The sequence below is a fragment of the Pseudopodoces humilis genome, chromosome 17, assembly GCF_049639895.1.
Source record: "Pseudopodoces humilis isolate 2021_Gansu_Grassland_sample_001 chromosome 17, ASM4963989v1, whole genome shotgun sequence".
Classification (NCBI taxonomy): domain Eukaryota; kingdom Metazoa; phylum Chordata; class Aves; order Passeriformes; family Paridae; genus Pseudopodoces; species Pseudopodoces humilis.
The window spans coordinates 10,815,024-10,829,347 of NC_142216.1; the positions used below are offsets into that span (position 1 = coordinate 10,815,024).

General features: G+C 42.7%; 1 protein-coding gene across 1 annotated transcript; it reads right to left on the reverse strand.

Annotated features, from left to right (window-relative positions):
• Window positions 1-10,039: 10,039 nt before the first annotated feature.
• On the reverse strand, window positions 10,040-13,014 carry LOC148182957 (interleukin-5-like). Its single transcript, XM_088063742.1, has 4 exons — window positions 12,889-13,014; window positions 12,691-12,723; window positions 10,472-10,606; window positions 10,040-10,138 (listed from the first exon to the last, which is right to left on the reverse strand). The coding sequence occupies exons 1-4, from the start codon at window positions 13,012-13,014 to the stop codon at window positions 10,040-10,042; spliced, it is 393 nt and encodes a 130-aa protein (XP_087919868.1).
• Between the last annotated feature and the right edge of the window lie 1,310 nt (window positions 13,015-14,324).

The following is a 14,324-nucleotide window of genomic DNA, read 5'->3' on the forward strand; positions in this document are numbered from 1 at the left end:
GTCCCCCCGAGGGATCCAGCCCCCGTCCCGCAGAAATGTCCTTTTCCCTTCCCGCAGAGGGATCCAGCCTCTGGACCACAGTGATCTAGCCCCCTGTTCAGGAAGAGACGGTGGCAAAGCAATTCCTGTGCATATCATGGTGAACCTAAACCAGGGACCTGCGTGTGCCAGGTGCCCACCTGACCTCAGCAGACCAGTGGCAGGACAAGGGGGAATGGCTTCATGCTTGAGATTAGATATTAAAAAGAAATTCTTCCCTGTGAGGGTGGTGACACCCTACAACAGGTTGCCCAGAGAGGACACTCTATCCCTGGAAGTGTTCAAGGATAGGTTGGATGGGGCTTGAAGCAACGTGGTCTGGTGGAAGGTGTCCTTATTGCAAGGTGTTGGCACCTTTAAGGTCCCATCCAATGAAAAACAGCCTGGGATTCTGTGATTCTATGATAAATGGTGACCAGTGGTATTGTCCCGTCTTATCCCTCTTGGATGAAGCCTGAGGAAGGGAAATAGCAGCATGACAGAAGGCTACTGAAACCATCAGGATTTCTCTTCAGTGCACTGTAGCTGTGTGACAGGGAGATTAGATTTTCACCTGATGTCTTCAAGGTGCATTCCATTCAGCAGAATATTAGGGCGTTTTTAATTACTTCCATAATTTCAAGGAAGGTTTGTAGTCACATGGAACAGGAATTTATATCGGGAGAGAGGTACAAAGATGCATGGGCAGCTGAGACAGGAGTGTGACGCCACCACACTGAGTCCCTGCTCTTGCAAGTTTTCTTCTTTCAATATAAAGATGAAAGAAAATCCCCAACCTGGTTTTTACCACACATAAACACCCTGTTGGAGTCCTATGATTTCTCTTAACTAATGTTTTTTTGTCTGCTTGACACACTTAACTTGTGGTAGGATCCTCCAGTCAGGTCTTTGTGCTGAGGTACACATCATTTACCACCATAAAATTTCACCATAGGTAAAGATACAACATATTAGGTAAATTAAACAAATAATCAAAAAAGGAGAGATATTAGATATTACTAAACAAATAGAAGCTAACATAAATGTAAGCCTGAAGAAGAGAAGATAGAAGATATTTGATGTTTCAGTGCAACTGTCATCTACAAAAATAGTCACACCACCTCTAATACAACCTAAATATTGACAAAAAAAAAAATTATGCTGATAGTTTTTGAGTTACAGCCTCCAATGGTTTGCTTTCACTACTCACCTGGCCTTAGAAAAAATGAATTCTGAGCTTCCTGGTTTCATGGGCCAAGGTCTGCATACACCAAATATATCAAACACCTTAAATGACTTAATTTTAACAGTAACTTTTTTTTATCCATTACATCAGTACTCTTGAGACCTTTACTGTCTTTTTAGTCTGTATCTTGTCAGGAATTGACATCAAACACCAAATAAATAGACCTAGAATAGAAATGCATGAAAGAAAGTTAACAGCCCACCCCTCAATCTCCTCTTCTTTCCTCAGGTTTAAACCCAGACAGATCCTACATAATGAAACTCAATTGACCTTTCTACCTGTGTCCTGTCCCACATCTGCATGGCACATTTCCATGGAGCAGGACCTGCCCAGCCTGGGATGCCTTATGTTTGTTTGCTTTTTTGCTATCTTTCTGCTGAAACAAGGAAATAACAACTTGTGTCTCCACAATGTTATTGAGTGTCAGACTCCCTTATAGCACACTCACAAAGCCTTCTCCTTATTGAACAGACTCCTTCCTCTCATTTATCCACGACAGTAACTTCCCTGTCAGCAGCTTACTGAATGTAGCAAGAATATACACTTAAATTAGTCATGTATAGAAGTATAATGAAGGAATAATCTCAGGGAGTCAGTAAATGGTTGGCCATAAACCCCTTCTGCTCCACCCACTTAATCAACCAAGAATTTCCATAATGTCAACATCTTTATTCTCTGCAGAATCATAGCCCTGCTCCAGCTTTGTTACACAGGCATCTCACCTTGGACACCTTTTTTCACATTCCCTCCATGAATTGCCAGTTCCCAGTAAGCTGAGACACAGAGAAACAGATAACTGACATATGACATTTGCTTGATCCAGGGATATCCAAAGTCTAGGACTGTTGAATGCAGAGGTAATATTTAACAGTACCTTTATTTAAAACCAAATTCAATCCCAAATTGGTCCTCCAGAAAGTTGTGTTTGTTATCCTATAACATGTACCTCTCCCTTGCAGCCAGTGCCATGAAATAAGGAGCTCCTAGGAAGACTGTTATTTAAATGATGCAAAAAATGTGACCTGGATGACATCAGCCATGGAGCTCCTGGAATTGCCTCTAAGGAGGGAGGGTTATGGATCAGATATAGAGGCTCAGACATGGGTCTTTTTTCTCTAGCATCATTGCTCTTCTTGTTTAAGGAGCTCAGGATAGCTCTGATCCTGTGCTCGATGAAAGAAATCGTGGTTAATATAGGACCCCGTGTGCCATGGGGTGAACCTGAGGTTCCAAACTTCTAGAAACACTTTGAGAAGCTGGAAGGTAAAGGGCAGAAAGCCAGCACACTTCAGTGCAGACATGCTTGCTGATGTGGGTACAGACTTGAGAGCTGCATTCACCTCCAGGTGAGTCTTGGGTTCTCAATCTCTAAGGTCTCTTGGGGAAAAGAGCTTGAGCATTACACCAAACACTCATGACAGTCTTTGCTTTGAAGATTTTCCCTTCCCCTGTGAACTCAGCCAGGGGAGAAGGTCCACAGTGGAGAATCTGTGCTGACGGTGGGGAGATGAGGAGAGAGATGGGGAGATGAGTTTGGGGGCTGCCACAGAAAGCTGCCTCTAGTGACTTGGTAGTGAGCCCAGGGAGGCAGCAGGGCCCCAGGTCTGCAAGCTCAGGCAGTATTTGTTGGGGGGGAGTGAACAACCACAGGATGGAGCAGGGGTTTTGTGGAGGGGAAGAGTTGGAGCACGGTGAGAGGGAGCCTCTTATCTCTTTCCTTATGGCCCTGGCTGCTTCCTTCCATCTCTGCATCAGGACCTTCCCATTCCCACCAGGCCTCAACAGCCCCCACTCTGTTAAGGTTTGTTTGTTCCTTTTTTCTATCTGCTTTAAGAGAAACTTGCTCTAATTCAAGCCCTTTCTAATTTCCTCCCCGCCTCTGTCCCTTTTCCCCATCAACTGAGAAACAAATCTTCCTTTTTGGAATGGAACATAAAAGATGGGTGCAAAGTCATTCCTATAACCTCAACATTGTCATGGTTCCCCACTAAGGAGCACCCAGCTGCTGGCAGAGTTTGGTGACAGAGGTCATCTGTGGGCAGGAAATGCCTCTTCCTGCCAAGGGCTTTCCAGGCAGTGAGGGGTTAATACAGTGCGATTATTTTTTGGTTTTTTTTTCAGGAGCAGGGATGGATTATCAGCCTTAAAAGCTGCCAAGGCAGACAAACAAAACGAGCTGCTCCTGGGTCAGAAGCTGTGAGGGTGCAGGGCTTGCTGCAGGCTGTTTCCATTTCTTATAAATGCCTGTTTTACAGAAAGGAACTTTGGTTGAAGCACATGCAGGAGAATGTATGTCAGAAATGTTGAAACTGCCCAGCTGGCATGATGTAATCCCAGCAAGTGCTCTGATCTGCAGGCTACAATAAATATATCCTGGGATGGGCTGTTTACTGTTTCCTGGAATTGGAAAGACCTATCTGAAGACTCAAAATCGTTCCAGTTCTTCCCAGTGATAGCACAGCAAATTTTTTAATTAAACCAAAAAAAGATTCTGTGCTTGTTTTGGTGGGAATAAAGGAAATTGCAAAAACTTCACTTATGGTCTTGGACTTTCCATACTCCTTACTTTCCTCTCCACCTTGAGAGGACACAGACATGTCATGAACAATTTGCTGAGGGAAGTCCTGTGAGCTGCAGGCACCTGTCAGCTCTGACAATTTTGCTGACAAGGGTGCAGACCTGCAGTAGCCTGAGCTCCCTGAAAAGGGCCATGGTGCACATGGGTCTTCACCCAGGGCACAGTGGAGCAGGTGTGGGACAGTCACGGGGCTGTGCAGACCCGGGGTGACCTGGGGTCCTGCCGTCCTGGCCCATAACCCCCCAAGTCACACGGGAATCCGTGCACTTGAAACTGCTGGAGTACTGCCAGTGAAGCTGGGGCTGAGATCAGTAGAAAAAAATGTGAGTTGTGTCTTCAAGTTTTTTTATTTTCCCTTAGAATATCCATCTGAGAGTGGGAATGGACCTCCTGCCCAACTGGCCATCTGCAGAGCAGGAGTCAAGCCAAAGGGACAGGCAGCATGGTGGGCAAGGCTGGCTGTGCTTCTCATCTGGCTCCTGGCTTGGAAAGTTTGCTCCATCCTGCACTGATTGGAAAAGGTGCCAAACCTCCCAGCTGTCAGAAAGGAAGGACCGGCCAGTGCCTGTGGCAGGGTGGTTTGGTGCCTCTAGCCCTTCTCAGGGGTAGGCAGGGGCCTTCTGGGGGCTCACAGAGGCCACCCCCCACCTCCTGCCCAGCCCCTACCTACACCTCCTGCACACTACTGCAGCCAGTCCCTGCCTGCACACTGCTGCTGCCCTCCAGCAGCTGGAACAGGCCAGTGTGCCTGCAAGCAGCAGGCAGGGATGGAAGGATGGAAGGATGGAAGGATGGAAGGATGGAAGGATGGAAGGATGGAAGGATGGAAGGATGGAAGGATGGAAGGATGGAAGGATGGAAGGATGGAAGGATGGAAGGATGGAAGGATGGAAGGATGGAAGGATGGAAGGATGGAGATAACCCTGGGGATGAATGCCAGCCCTCCAGGAAAAGTCAGCTGGAAGTGGAGGCTGCAGTGCAGTGACCTATGAGTGTTTCACTTCTGCTTCATCTCAGAAAGAACATCCATAATGCCTGTTTTGTTTGGAAAAGACTGTCCTGTCCTTTTGCAAAGAGGCTGCTGAAACAGAAATTCTTATGGATGCTGAGAAGTGCCTGGGCTGGTCACCTTAGTGCCATGAGGAGCTGAAGGATGGGAAGTGGAGGCAGGATGCAGTGGGAAGGTGGCTTGTCCCAGCTGGGATAGAATGCAGGTGAACAGCAGGATAGGACTCTGGTCTGAGCTGGGCTGCTGGTCCCAGTACTGATTGCAACCATGGTGGCATCAAGGATCTTATAGGAGGACCATAGCAAAGAGTGAAAATCATGTGCTAAAACATCTGAGTTGTATTCCCTATATTTTGGTTATTGACTGGCTTTTAACCTTGTTGCCAACTGCAAACATCTCTGTCCAGACACAGACCCTGAGGGAGAACAGCAGCCATAATAGATAATACCACAACTCACATAAGCAAGACTCAGATTTGGTGCTTGAAAAACACCTGCCTGAGGCAGGTGTGGTGCTCCTGTCCTGCTGGGGTCAGAGTAGTCACAGCTGTCACTTCTGGCTCGAGCAGTACCCAGTGAGGGGGACCCTGGGGAAGGGACCAGCTGTCCCACACGATTCCTTGTTCAAACTCATCACCTTCACCTGTTTGGTGGGAGTGGTTTTTCTGAAATAAAAGATTTCATCTTTTTATTATTATTTCTTAACATCCTCTGCAGTCTCAGTGGAGACTCCCAGCCACAAACTCGCCAGCTGTGGCTGAAATCTCACATCAATGGGGTTTTGTTTTCCCCTCATTTTCCTATCTTTTGTTCCCGCCTTCTTTTTTTGTGTCTGCCTCCTATTTTTTTGTGCACCCACATTTTTTGTATCCCCCTTTTTTGTGTGTCCCTCTTCATGTCCCCCCTTTTTTATGTCCCTCCTTTTTTCCCCCCTTTTTCATTGCCTGTATTTCTTTTGTTCCCTTTCCTTTTCCCCCCTTTTTGCCCTCCCTTTTTTGCCTCCCTTTTTCTCTAATCCTTCTCCCCTTACCCCTCTTTTTTTCCACTTGATTTTCTTGTCACCGTTGTGTCTATCTATCTATCTATCTATCTATCTCTGTCTATTTATATCTATTTGTCTATCTATATCTATCTATCAATCATCTATCTATCTGTCTGTCTGCCTATATCTCTCTATCTATCTATATCTGTCTATTTATATCTATTTGTCTATCTATATCCATCAATCTGTCTGTCTGCCTATATCTATCTATCTATATTATCAATCAATCTGTATCTATCTATATCTCTATATCTATCTACATCTAATTATCTATATCTATTTATCTATCTATCTATATCTATCTCTGTCTATTTATATCTATTTGTCTATCTATATCCATCAATCTGTCTGTCTGCCTATATCTATCTATCTATCTATATCTAGTTCTATCTATCTATCTATCTATATCTAGTTCTATCTATCTATCTATCTATATCTAGTTCTATCTATCTATCTATCTATATCTAGTTCTATCTATCTATCTATCTATATCTAGTTCTATCTATCTATCTATATCTAGTTCTATCTATCTATCTATCTATATCTAGTTCTATCTATCTATCTATATCTAGTTCTATCTATCTATCTATCTAGTTCTATCTATCTATCTATCTAGTTCTATCTATCTATCTATCTAGTTCTATCTATCTATCTATCTATCTAGTTCTATCTATCTATCTATATCTAGTTCTATCTATCTATATCTAGTTCTGTCTATCTATATCTAGTTCTATCTATCTATATCTAGTTCTATCTATCTATCTATCTATCTATCTATCTATCTATCTATCTATCTATCTATCTATCTATCTATCTATCTATCTATCATTTTCCCCTTTCCCCCACTACTCTCCTCTTCCTCCTCCTGGTTCGGTGCCTCCCACCCCGTTTCTGTCCCCTGCTCCCGCCGTGCCCAGTTTCGGTTTCCTGCGGGAGCGGCGGGAGCGCCTTCCGGGAATCGGCGCTGCGGAGCGCGGCCGCGGCAGGGCGCTGCTGCTCGGGGCGGGCAGTGACTCAGGGATGCTCGGGAATTCCGGCCCGGGAATCTCCGCCCGCTCCGGGAAACCCCCCTGGGGGCACCGGAGTGCTCCTGCCCGGACCCCCGAGGGCCACCGGGGTGCTCCTGCCCGGACCCCCTGGGGGCTCCGGTACCCGCTCCATCCGCCGACCCACGGCCGATCCCCGAGAAGGAAACCAGAATTGCTCTCTGGGATGGGTAATGCTGCTAGCCGGGTCAATTGCAGTGCCAAATGGAAGTATTAAAGGTTAATTGAAGTTAGAGTGTTGTTTCACGTTAACGGTATGCTGTTTTCCCTGGCCATGCTAGAAAAGAGGGTTTATATGTTAAATAGAAAAATTACATAAAATATTATATATCGACTATATAATAGATATGTTATTAATTATATATTATATTTTTACAAGGTAGTCTAGAACTCCCCGAAATATTATATACTATAATATAATAATGTAATATAATGTAATATATATAATATATATTACACTTAAAATACAATTAATAATTCTACATAATTCAGTACATATTTTACCGTCTATATGATTTTTTTCCCCTGAGCGTGATAGAAAAGATGATTCTTTTAAACTTTCTATAGAAATAGTTAATATTAAAATGCAGCTAGAGCAGTTCTCCCCTGAAGCAGGATCCAGGTGGGTCGGAGGGCAGGTGTCTGCAGTGATTTGGGGGTACAGCGATCCAGACAGAGCTCTCAAGAGCTCTCAGTATCTTTAAAGTTCCTTTTTTTTTTTTTTTTTTTTTTTTGCTGACCTTGCACTTGTCCTGCTGACTCGTGCCAGCAGCATGGTTCATTTTCTTCTCGTAGGTAGTTTCATCACGCCCTGTTCAGCCTTTGTGCACTCGTTTCTCCTCACCATTCCTGGGTGTTCTCCACGGTCCGCTGGAGCTGGAGCCAAATCAAGCCATTTCTTTTTCTCCACCTTTTGGCCCCTCTGAAATGCACCCCCTGAATCCAGGGAAACCTGGCCAGGGAACCTCCCTGTGAGCACTTCCCTGCATGGATTTAACTTGTATGTGGTTGCACCCGAGGTTAAACCTCTCCGCTGATGTCGCCTTGTGCTTTAGGCAAGGACTTTTGGGCTGTCACCTCCTTCCTGGTGCCGTGAAAGTCGAGGCAGAGCGTTCAAAGCGTTTTGTGCCCCGCGGGGATTGCCTGGCACTGATGGCACCGAGGGGACAAGGATGCTGTGGGGATGTGCTGAGCACGAACGGGACTTGGACTCACCTCGGGAATCGCAATCGCTGCGAAATGGGGGACTTGAACGGAATGAAGGAGCTCTGAGGAAAGGAAGGAAAGCCCTAAGATTTTTCCTGCCCAAAAGCTCTCCCGGCAGCTCCATCGAGCATTTCTGGTCTCCTGTTGCCACCTGCCGTCAGCAGACTCCTGTGCGGAGGCTACTCTGCTTTGGGGACTAAGCAGAGCACAGCGTCTGACAAATCAACGTCTGCACAAACAACTTAAAAATCATTATTTTGCTGATTAACCCTTGTTTCACCAGCAATTCTTCCTGCTTTGCCCATCTTACGGAGCAATACTGTGAAAAACTGCATTTTTCCTCCATGAAAGTTGGATAACGCTAGAACACACTGGGAAAATCAGCATGTGGCAAGAAAATGTTTTGTTCCTGCATATTTGTTCTGTCATCACAAGATTCTCACCTGTCTTTTTGCCGGTGCTCCTGAGGATGACCCTGAAAAAGGAGCAGGGATGCTGACATATTGTATCAGAACATGTCTGACACAGGAGTTTGGAACACTTAAATCAAACACTTGGCAACACTGTGACAAGGGCCTTGATCATCTGCTCAGATCCTTTTTTCATGATGTCAGAATTGGTAGATTTTCGAAGAAGCTTCTCCTATGATCAGAAAGACACTGGTGGAACCCACCTCTCTATCTGACCAAAAATCTCTTCTCAATTTTGGTCTCATTTCTTTCATATATACATATATACATACATATATATATATATATATATATATATAAATAAAATAAATTAATTTATGCTGGGATATTCATAGAAAAAAAATACAAGCATTGTCCAGGGAGCTAGAGAGAATGTGTGAGCTCAGCTCTGTTGCAGAGTTGGGAACCTTAATGGACTCTCTGGTTTTTAATACATGCATCATTGGAAACAGCTTTCAGCAACACATTTACTCACTCACCTCAAGGATCTAATTCCCCTGACTAGATTAGGTAACTATTTCCTAAAGTGTGGGAATAGCTTGGAAGAAATTTGTGGGGGAAGGGGAGGGAGGAGCACAGAGACAATTATTTATTTAATTAAAAGTAGTAAAAAACCCCTTTTTTGACTATATTTTTCTATATATTATTTTCTCCCCTTTTGTCTATAAAATATAACATAATTTAATTGACACAATAGAAATAAATTTGTACTGATCTAAACACTCCTATCCATTAACATTATAAAAAACCCATTAATTCTCTAAGTGCTATATGTGCAGATCATTACAAATCTTTAGCTGTCAAATTTACACTGATCTACCAAAGCTGCAGGTAGAGTAAAATCCCAGGACGTGTTTCTCAGTGCTTATGGAATAAGGAGGTTATGTGAGAAAACATTCCAGCAGAAATCTGACCTTAAACCTTCAAAGTCCAAAGGGTATTCAGACAGTCCCATATTGCTACTCCCCCCTGCACTGGCCCAGTCTGGTTTCAAAGAAAGGCAAAGGGGATATATTCACATCCTGCATCATCTGACACTCGGTACTGATGGCACAGCAAGGCTCCTTGGGCCAGGTGATGGTTGGATTGGGGGTGTGCTGTGAGCCAGCTGCTTCTGCTCATACCCACCCCTCTTCAGTCTCCCTGTGACTCAGAAATTAACTCTTCATCAGAAACAGAGATTTTATGCCTAGTCAGGTCTTTCTGTAATCCCCTGCACAATTTGGTTTATCAAGCATTTAAATTTTCATCTCAAAATAGAAATGCCATTTTGCCACCAGATACTTTGAGATGCCAAACATGAAGCAGTGCAGTACCACTAAAACCGAAGGTGTGCCCTGACAAATTTTAACACAAAGGAGGAACACCCCTTAAACAAGGAAAGATTTTACTGCCCATATAAATTTACAGCAATTTTAGAAATTTCTAACTCTTCACTCTTGTGTCTTTTAATATTTTCCGGATGAATGTCATCAGCCTTTTTATAAATATTGTTGTGCTCCTTCTTTCTGTATCACATAGCCCCTGAAAAATGAATCAAGAAAATGAAATTGCTTAATATTTAATCATTATTTAGAGCTTTTTAATCTCAAAATCATTTTATAAGTGATAAAATTTTTCTTTTATTTGCTTATCATACGTATAAATCCTTATTTTAGAGGTGGATCAGTCTGCATATCAGAACAAGGGAAGGTTATAAACATGAAATAGTGCTAGGATTTAGTCTTCTATGTACTAAAAAGAAGCTAGTACATAAATTACTCTCTTGTAGATGTAAAGACACATTTGTGAATTATAGATCTTATTTTGTTACATGTCTGCTGAATGATCTCTGGCAGACAACAAATAAATTCCTACCTCTTCTGCCAGGTTTGGCATGAGCCATTGCTTCAGTCTTTCAAAATTCTGGAAAAAAGCACTGAATTTTTTCATAGCTGGATTATTTTTCAGCTGTTCCATTCCTTTGAAGATTGAGCTGATACAATTCACATCCTAAGATGGAAGAAATAGAAAAATGAGATACAAGTATTCAAAACCACAATGAATAAGCTACATTAATTTATTAAAAAACATTGTGAGTTTTGCCCAGCTGCCTGAGCACAAATACATTCTTATTGACTTTTGGGCTTGAGTTTGCAAACAACTTAGGCGAGTTTGCTTATCTGCTGTGGACATTTATTTACTCTGCAGACAGAAACCTGGCAAAGGACAGTATCTGCTTGTGTGTCTTGCAATGTCCAGATGAAATATGTCATTGTCTAAAGACTCAGCCCTGCCTCTTCTGAAGCCATGTGAAGACTGCTTTGATTTCTCACATCTACTGCTGTCTCTCCAACACAAGAGAAAGAAAACAAATGAACTTGAGGCTACTCCAAACATTAAGCCACGTGACATCTGACACCTGCGTGCCAGGAGAGATGGGACAGCGGTCACCCTCTCACCTCCTGGCCCTTGTCCCATCACAAGGGTAGCCACTCTGGTCCTCTGCCACAGAGCAGTCACTGGCTTTGGTCTCTGAGACCTTGTGGTCTGGACAAGGCTACCAGAAGGAGGAGAAGGGATGTGGGATGGAAGCCAAGCAAAGAGTGATGGATGATGGTCACATGACGTGGGATCATTTTGAAAGAGATCAGTTAAACTCACAAAGAAGGAGAGGATACGACCATCAGCAGCAAGAACAGATTTAGATGTTATGCAGGAAGAAAGTGATGAAAACTGAAGAAAAACCTTATTACTGAAGATTGGAGGAAATGTAGGAGACTGCTGAAGGTCAGCATTGCACCCATGATGTTCTTGACCAACATATATCTCCTATTAGTCATTCCCAGATGCTGCACGATGAATAAGATAATTTTTTCCCTCAGCCTTGCTTGGGAATCCGCATGCTTCTGTCACTAACAGCAAACGCAGAGTCACCGAGGAAGTCTCTGTCACATCTGGACCCAAAGAACAGGTGAGAGGGAAGCAGCTCTTCCCCTCAAAGGAGAGCTGGGCACTGGCACAATGGGTTGTGGTGGCACCACCAGGGACCTCATCAGGAAAAGGTATGAGTGAGCTGCCACCACTGGGCGCTGCTGATTCTGGATCAGAAATTCAGAGCTAAAGCCCCAGCCTAGGAAGAGACCTCCTCCAGACACGATCCAGAGAGAAGTGACAGAGCTGGGAACTTTATACCTCATTTGCAAGGAATGGGCTGGATTGGGTTGGAATGGGATGGAAACCTCAACCCTTCTGTAGCTAGTTTAGGGCAAAAATGGGAATTATTCTGCTCCTTCAATAAATCAGTGAGTCAGATAACAAATAGCTACCTGTGTACACAATTAGCAGAAGAGCTCTGTGTTGGACTGTGGTCTGTGGAAACCAAGGTTCTAGTAGATGCACAGCAAAGAGAAAAACCTTATTAATGTCTGCATGATGAGGGAGTAATTTAAAGTTATCTGGAAAAGAAATCCTTAGAGGGAATAGGAGAAATTTATTGGAGATGCAAAAGAAGATGGGAATCGCATAAAGAGGAGTTTCATCTTTGAGTTAGACCCTGTTTATGGACACCCAGTCACAAGGTACTGTTCAGGGGCATTAACTTCATCCTTCAGAGAAGATGAGTAATACAACTATTTAATTCCCTAAATGATGGTAAGGATACAAAAAGCCATTTCTAGAAGTAGACTAAATGAAGTAGACTAAACAGAAGGATTTTTCAGACATACAAGCAGGAAGTGTGAATGAATCTGTTCTTTCCTTTTTAGCTGTATCTCATTCAAAAAACTAATTCAGAAAACCATTCCATGTGTGTGTGTTCTGCAGGAGATTTACAAAAACATAGAACAAGTATAGTTGCTGTCCTTTTATATTACAGCATCTTTTTTTTGACTTTATTTTGTTTTAATAATGTTTTATATCAAATGACATTTTAGATCATATAATTAATTTTATATCTTATAATAGCTACACTTAAAGTAATTGCTTGCTCTTAAATACAAATAGAGTATTTTAGGAGAAAATTTAAGAGCTACCTTAATTTCTAGTGAAGAAATTAACCAAAAAATTTACTTTCATTTAAAAAAACTTTTACTTACATCTATATTGTTGGGAGTTTCAATCCTCAGATTCTGAAAAATAACACATTAATTCAGCCTTTCAAATATCTTCTTCATTAACACTGATAAAAATATAGTAGATAAAAACATAGATTGTTTTACTTTCAAGAAAAGTTAAATATTAAAAAACAAGAGGATTCAGTATATTACATTTAGAAAAATGGAAATTTAATTTACCTGAATGTCTTTTGTCATCACCTCCCACATTTGCTGTAGTAGTGTCAGTAATTCAGCCATGCTGCTCATCTGGGGAGCAGCAGAGATGCCTGCAGCCAGCAAGAGAAGATAGATATGGGTCTTCATCCTGCTGATGTGCTCAGAGAACCTGTAAGTGGTTGTGGACCAGTCCTGTACCATTTTATGGTCTCTACAAGGAAATAACTGTTTAGGTTGAATTTTAAAACTTGGTTAAAAAAAAAAAAAATCCATTCATTGACACTTTCTGGAAGAGATAGGTTCCAGTAAATTTGGTGTTTAACCTCAGGACAGCCTGCTTACCCAATCAGCTTTTCCATGGAAAGTAGGTAGCAAATATATGAGGAGTGACTTTTCAACTTGAAAATTAGTAATGCATAGAATGACCCAAAGCATGACCAAGCAGATGACATCTTCACAGCATTCCTCTAGAAATCAGAGCTTCTTTGTTCACAGAGTGTGACCATCTGCTAGACAATAGGAAAAAGACTGGTATAAGAAAAAAACCCCAACACAACCCCATGGAAAATATGTAGCCCATTGCCTAGAAAGGAAAATTACAGCACTTCTGCAATATTGGTGGAAAAATTTGACAAAATGCAGGTATTCTGTAAGAGTTAATTAATTTACAGCAGGAGAAGCCACTGCCCTGGAGCATCAAGGTGGCCCTGGTGATGTGCACAGCAAAGTGGCCCTTTTTGGGTGGGAAGGAGGGATGCAGGGTGTCTTGAGCACATCAGCACAGACCTCATGGGCACAGTTGGTGCCCCAGAGTTGATTTTGTATCAGGACAGTGGTCCTCTTACTGCCCTGTTCTCTGGACAGGAACTGAGAAGGGGAAAGCCCACCAGGTTTGCAAGGGTCCACTCTAAGGTCTTCATTAATTGAAGGTATTGTGGTGTGTTACTTGGCCAAATCAACCAATGACTTGTGCTTCCCACTTTCTTGAAAGCTGGAAAAGCTCCAATTTTACTTCTTTTTAAAAATTATGATGTTAGTTTACAGAATTGAAGGCAGCAGCCATGGTGGATGAAAGTGCAGTCCTGCGTTTGCCAGGCAGAAGCTTATGGGGTCTGATGCCACAGCATTTCAGAGTAAGCATCTCAATATTTAAATACCTTGAATAGGGGAAGTCAAAAGTCAGTAGTGGTTATGTGGCTTAGCTCAAGCTAACCTGCAAGCTGGCTGCTGACTGCTTTGCTGTATCCTTTTGTCACCTCTAACAAGATTAGTGTTTTTTCCACACTTCATGCTCATCTGTAGAACTTTCTCACCACACAGCTCTGAGAATCCTATCCTTGTAGGAATGTAGCAAGTAATAAAGAAGAAACTTTTTACAACAAGGAGGTAAAACACTGGCACAGATTATCTGGAAAAGCCTCATCCCTGAAAGTGCAAGACAAAGCTTGGGTGGGGGT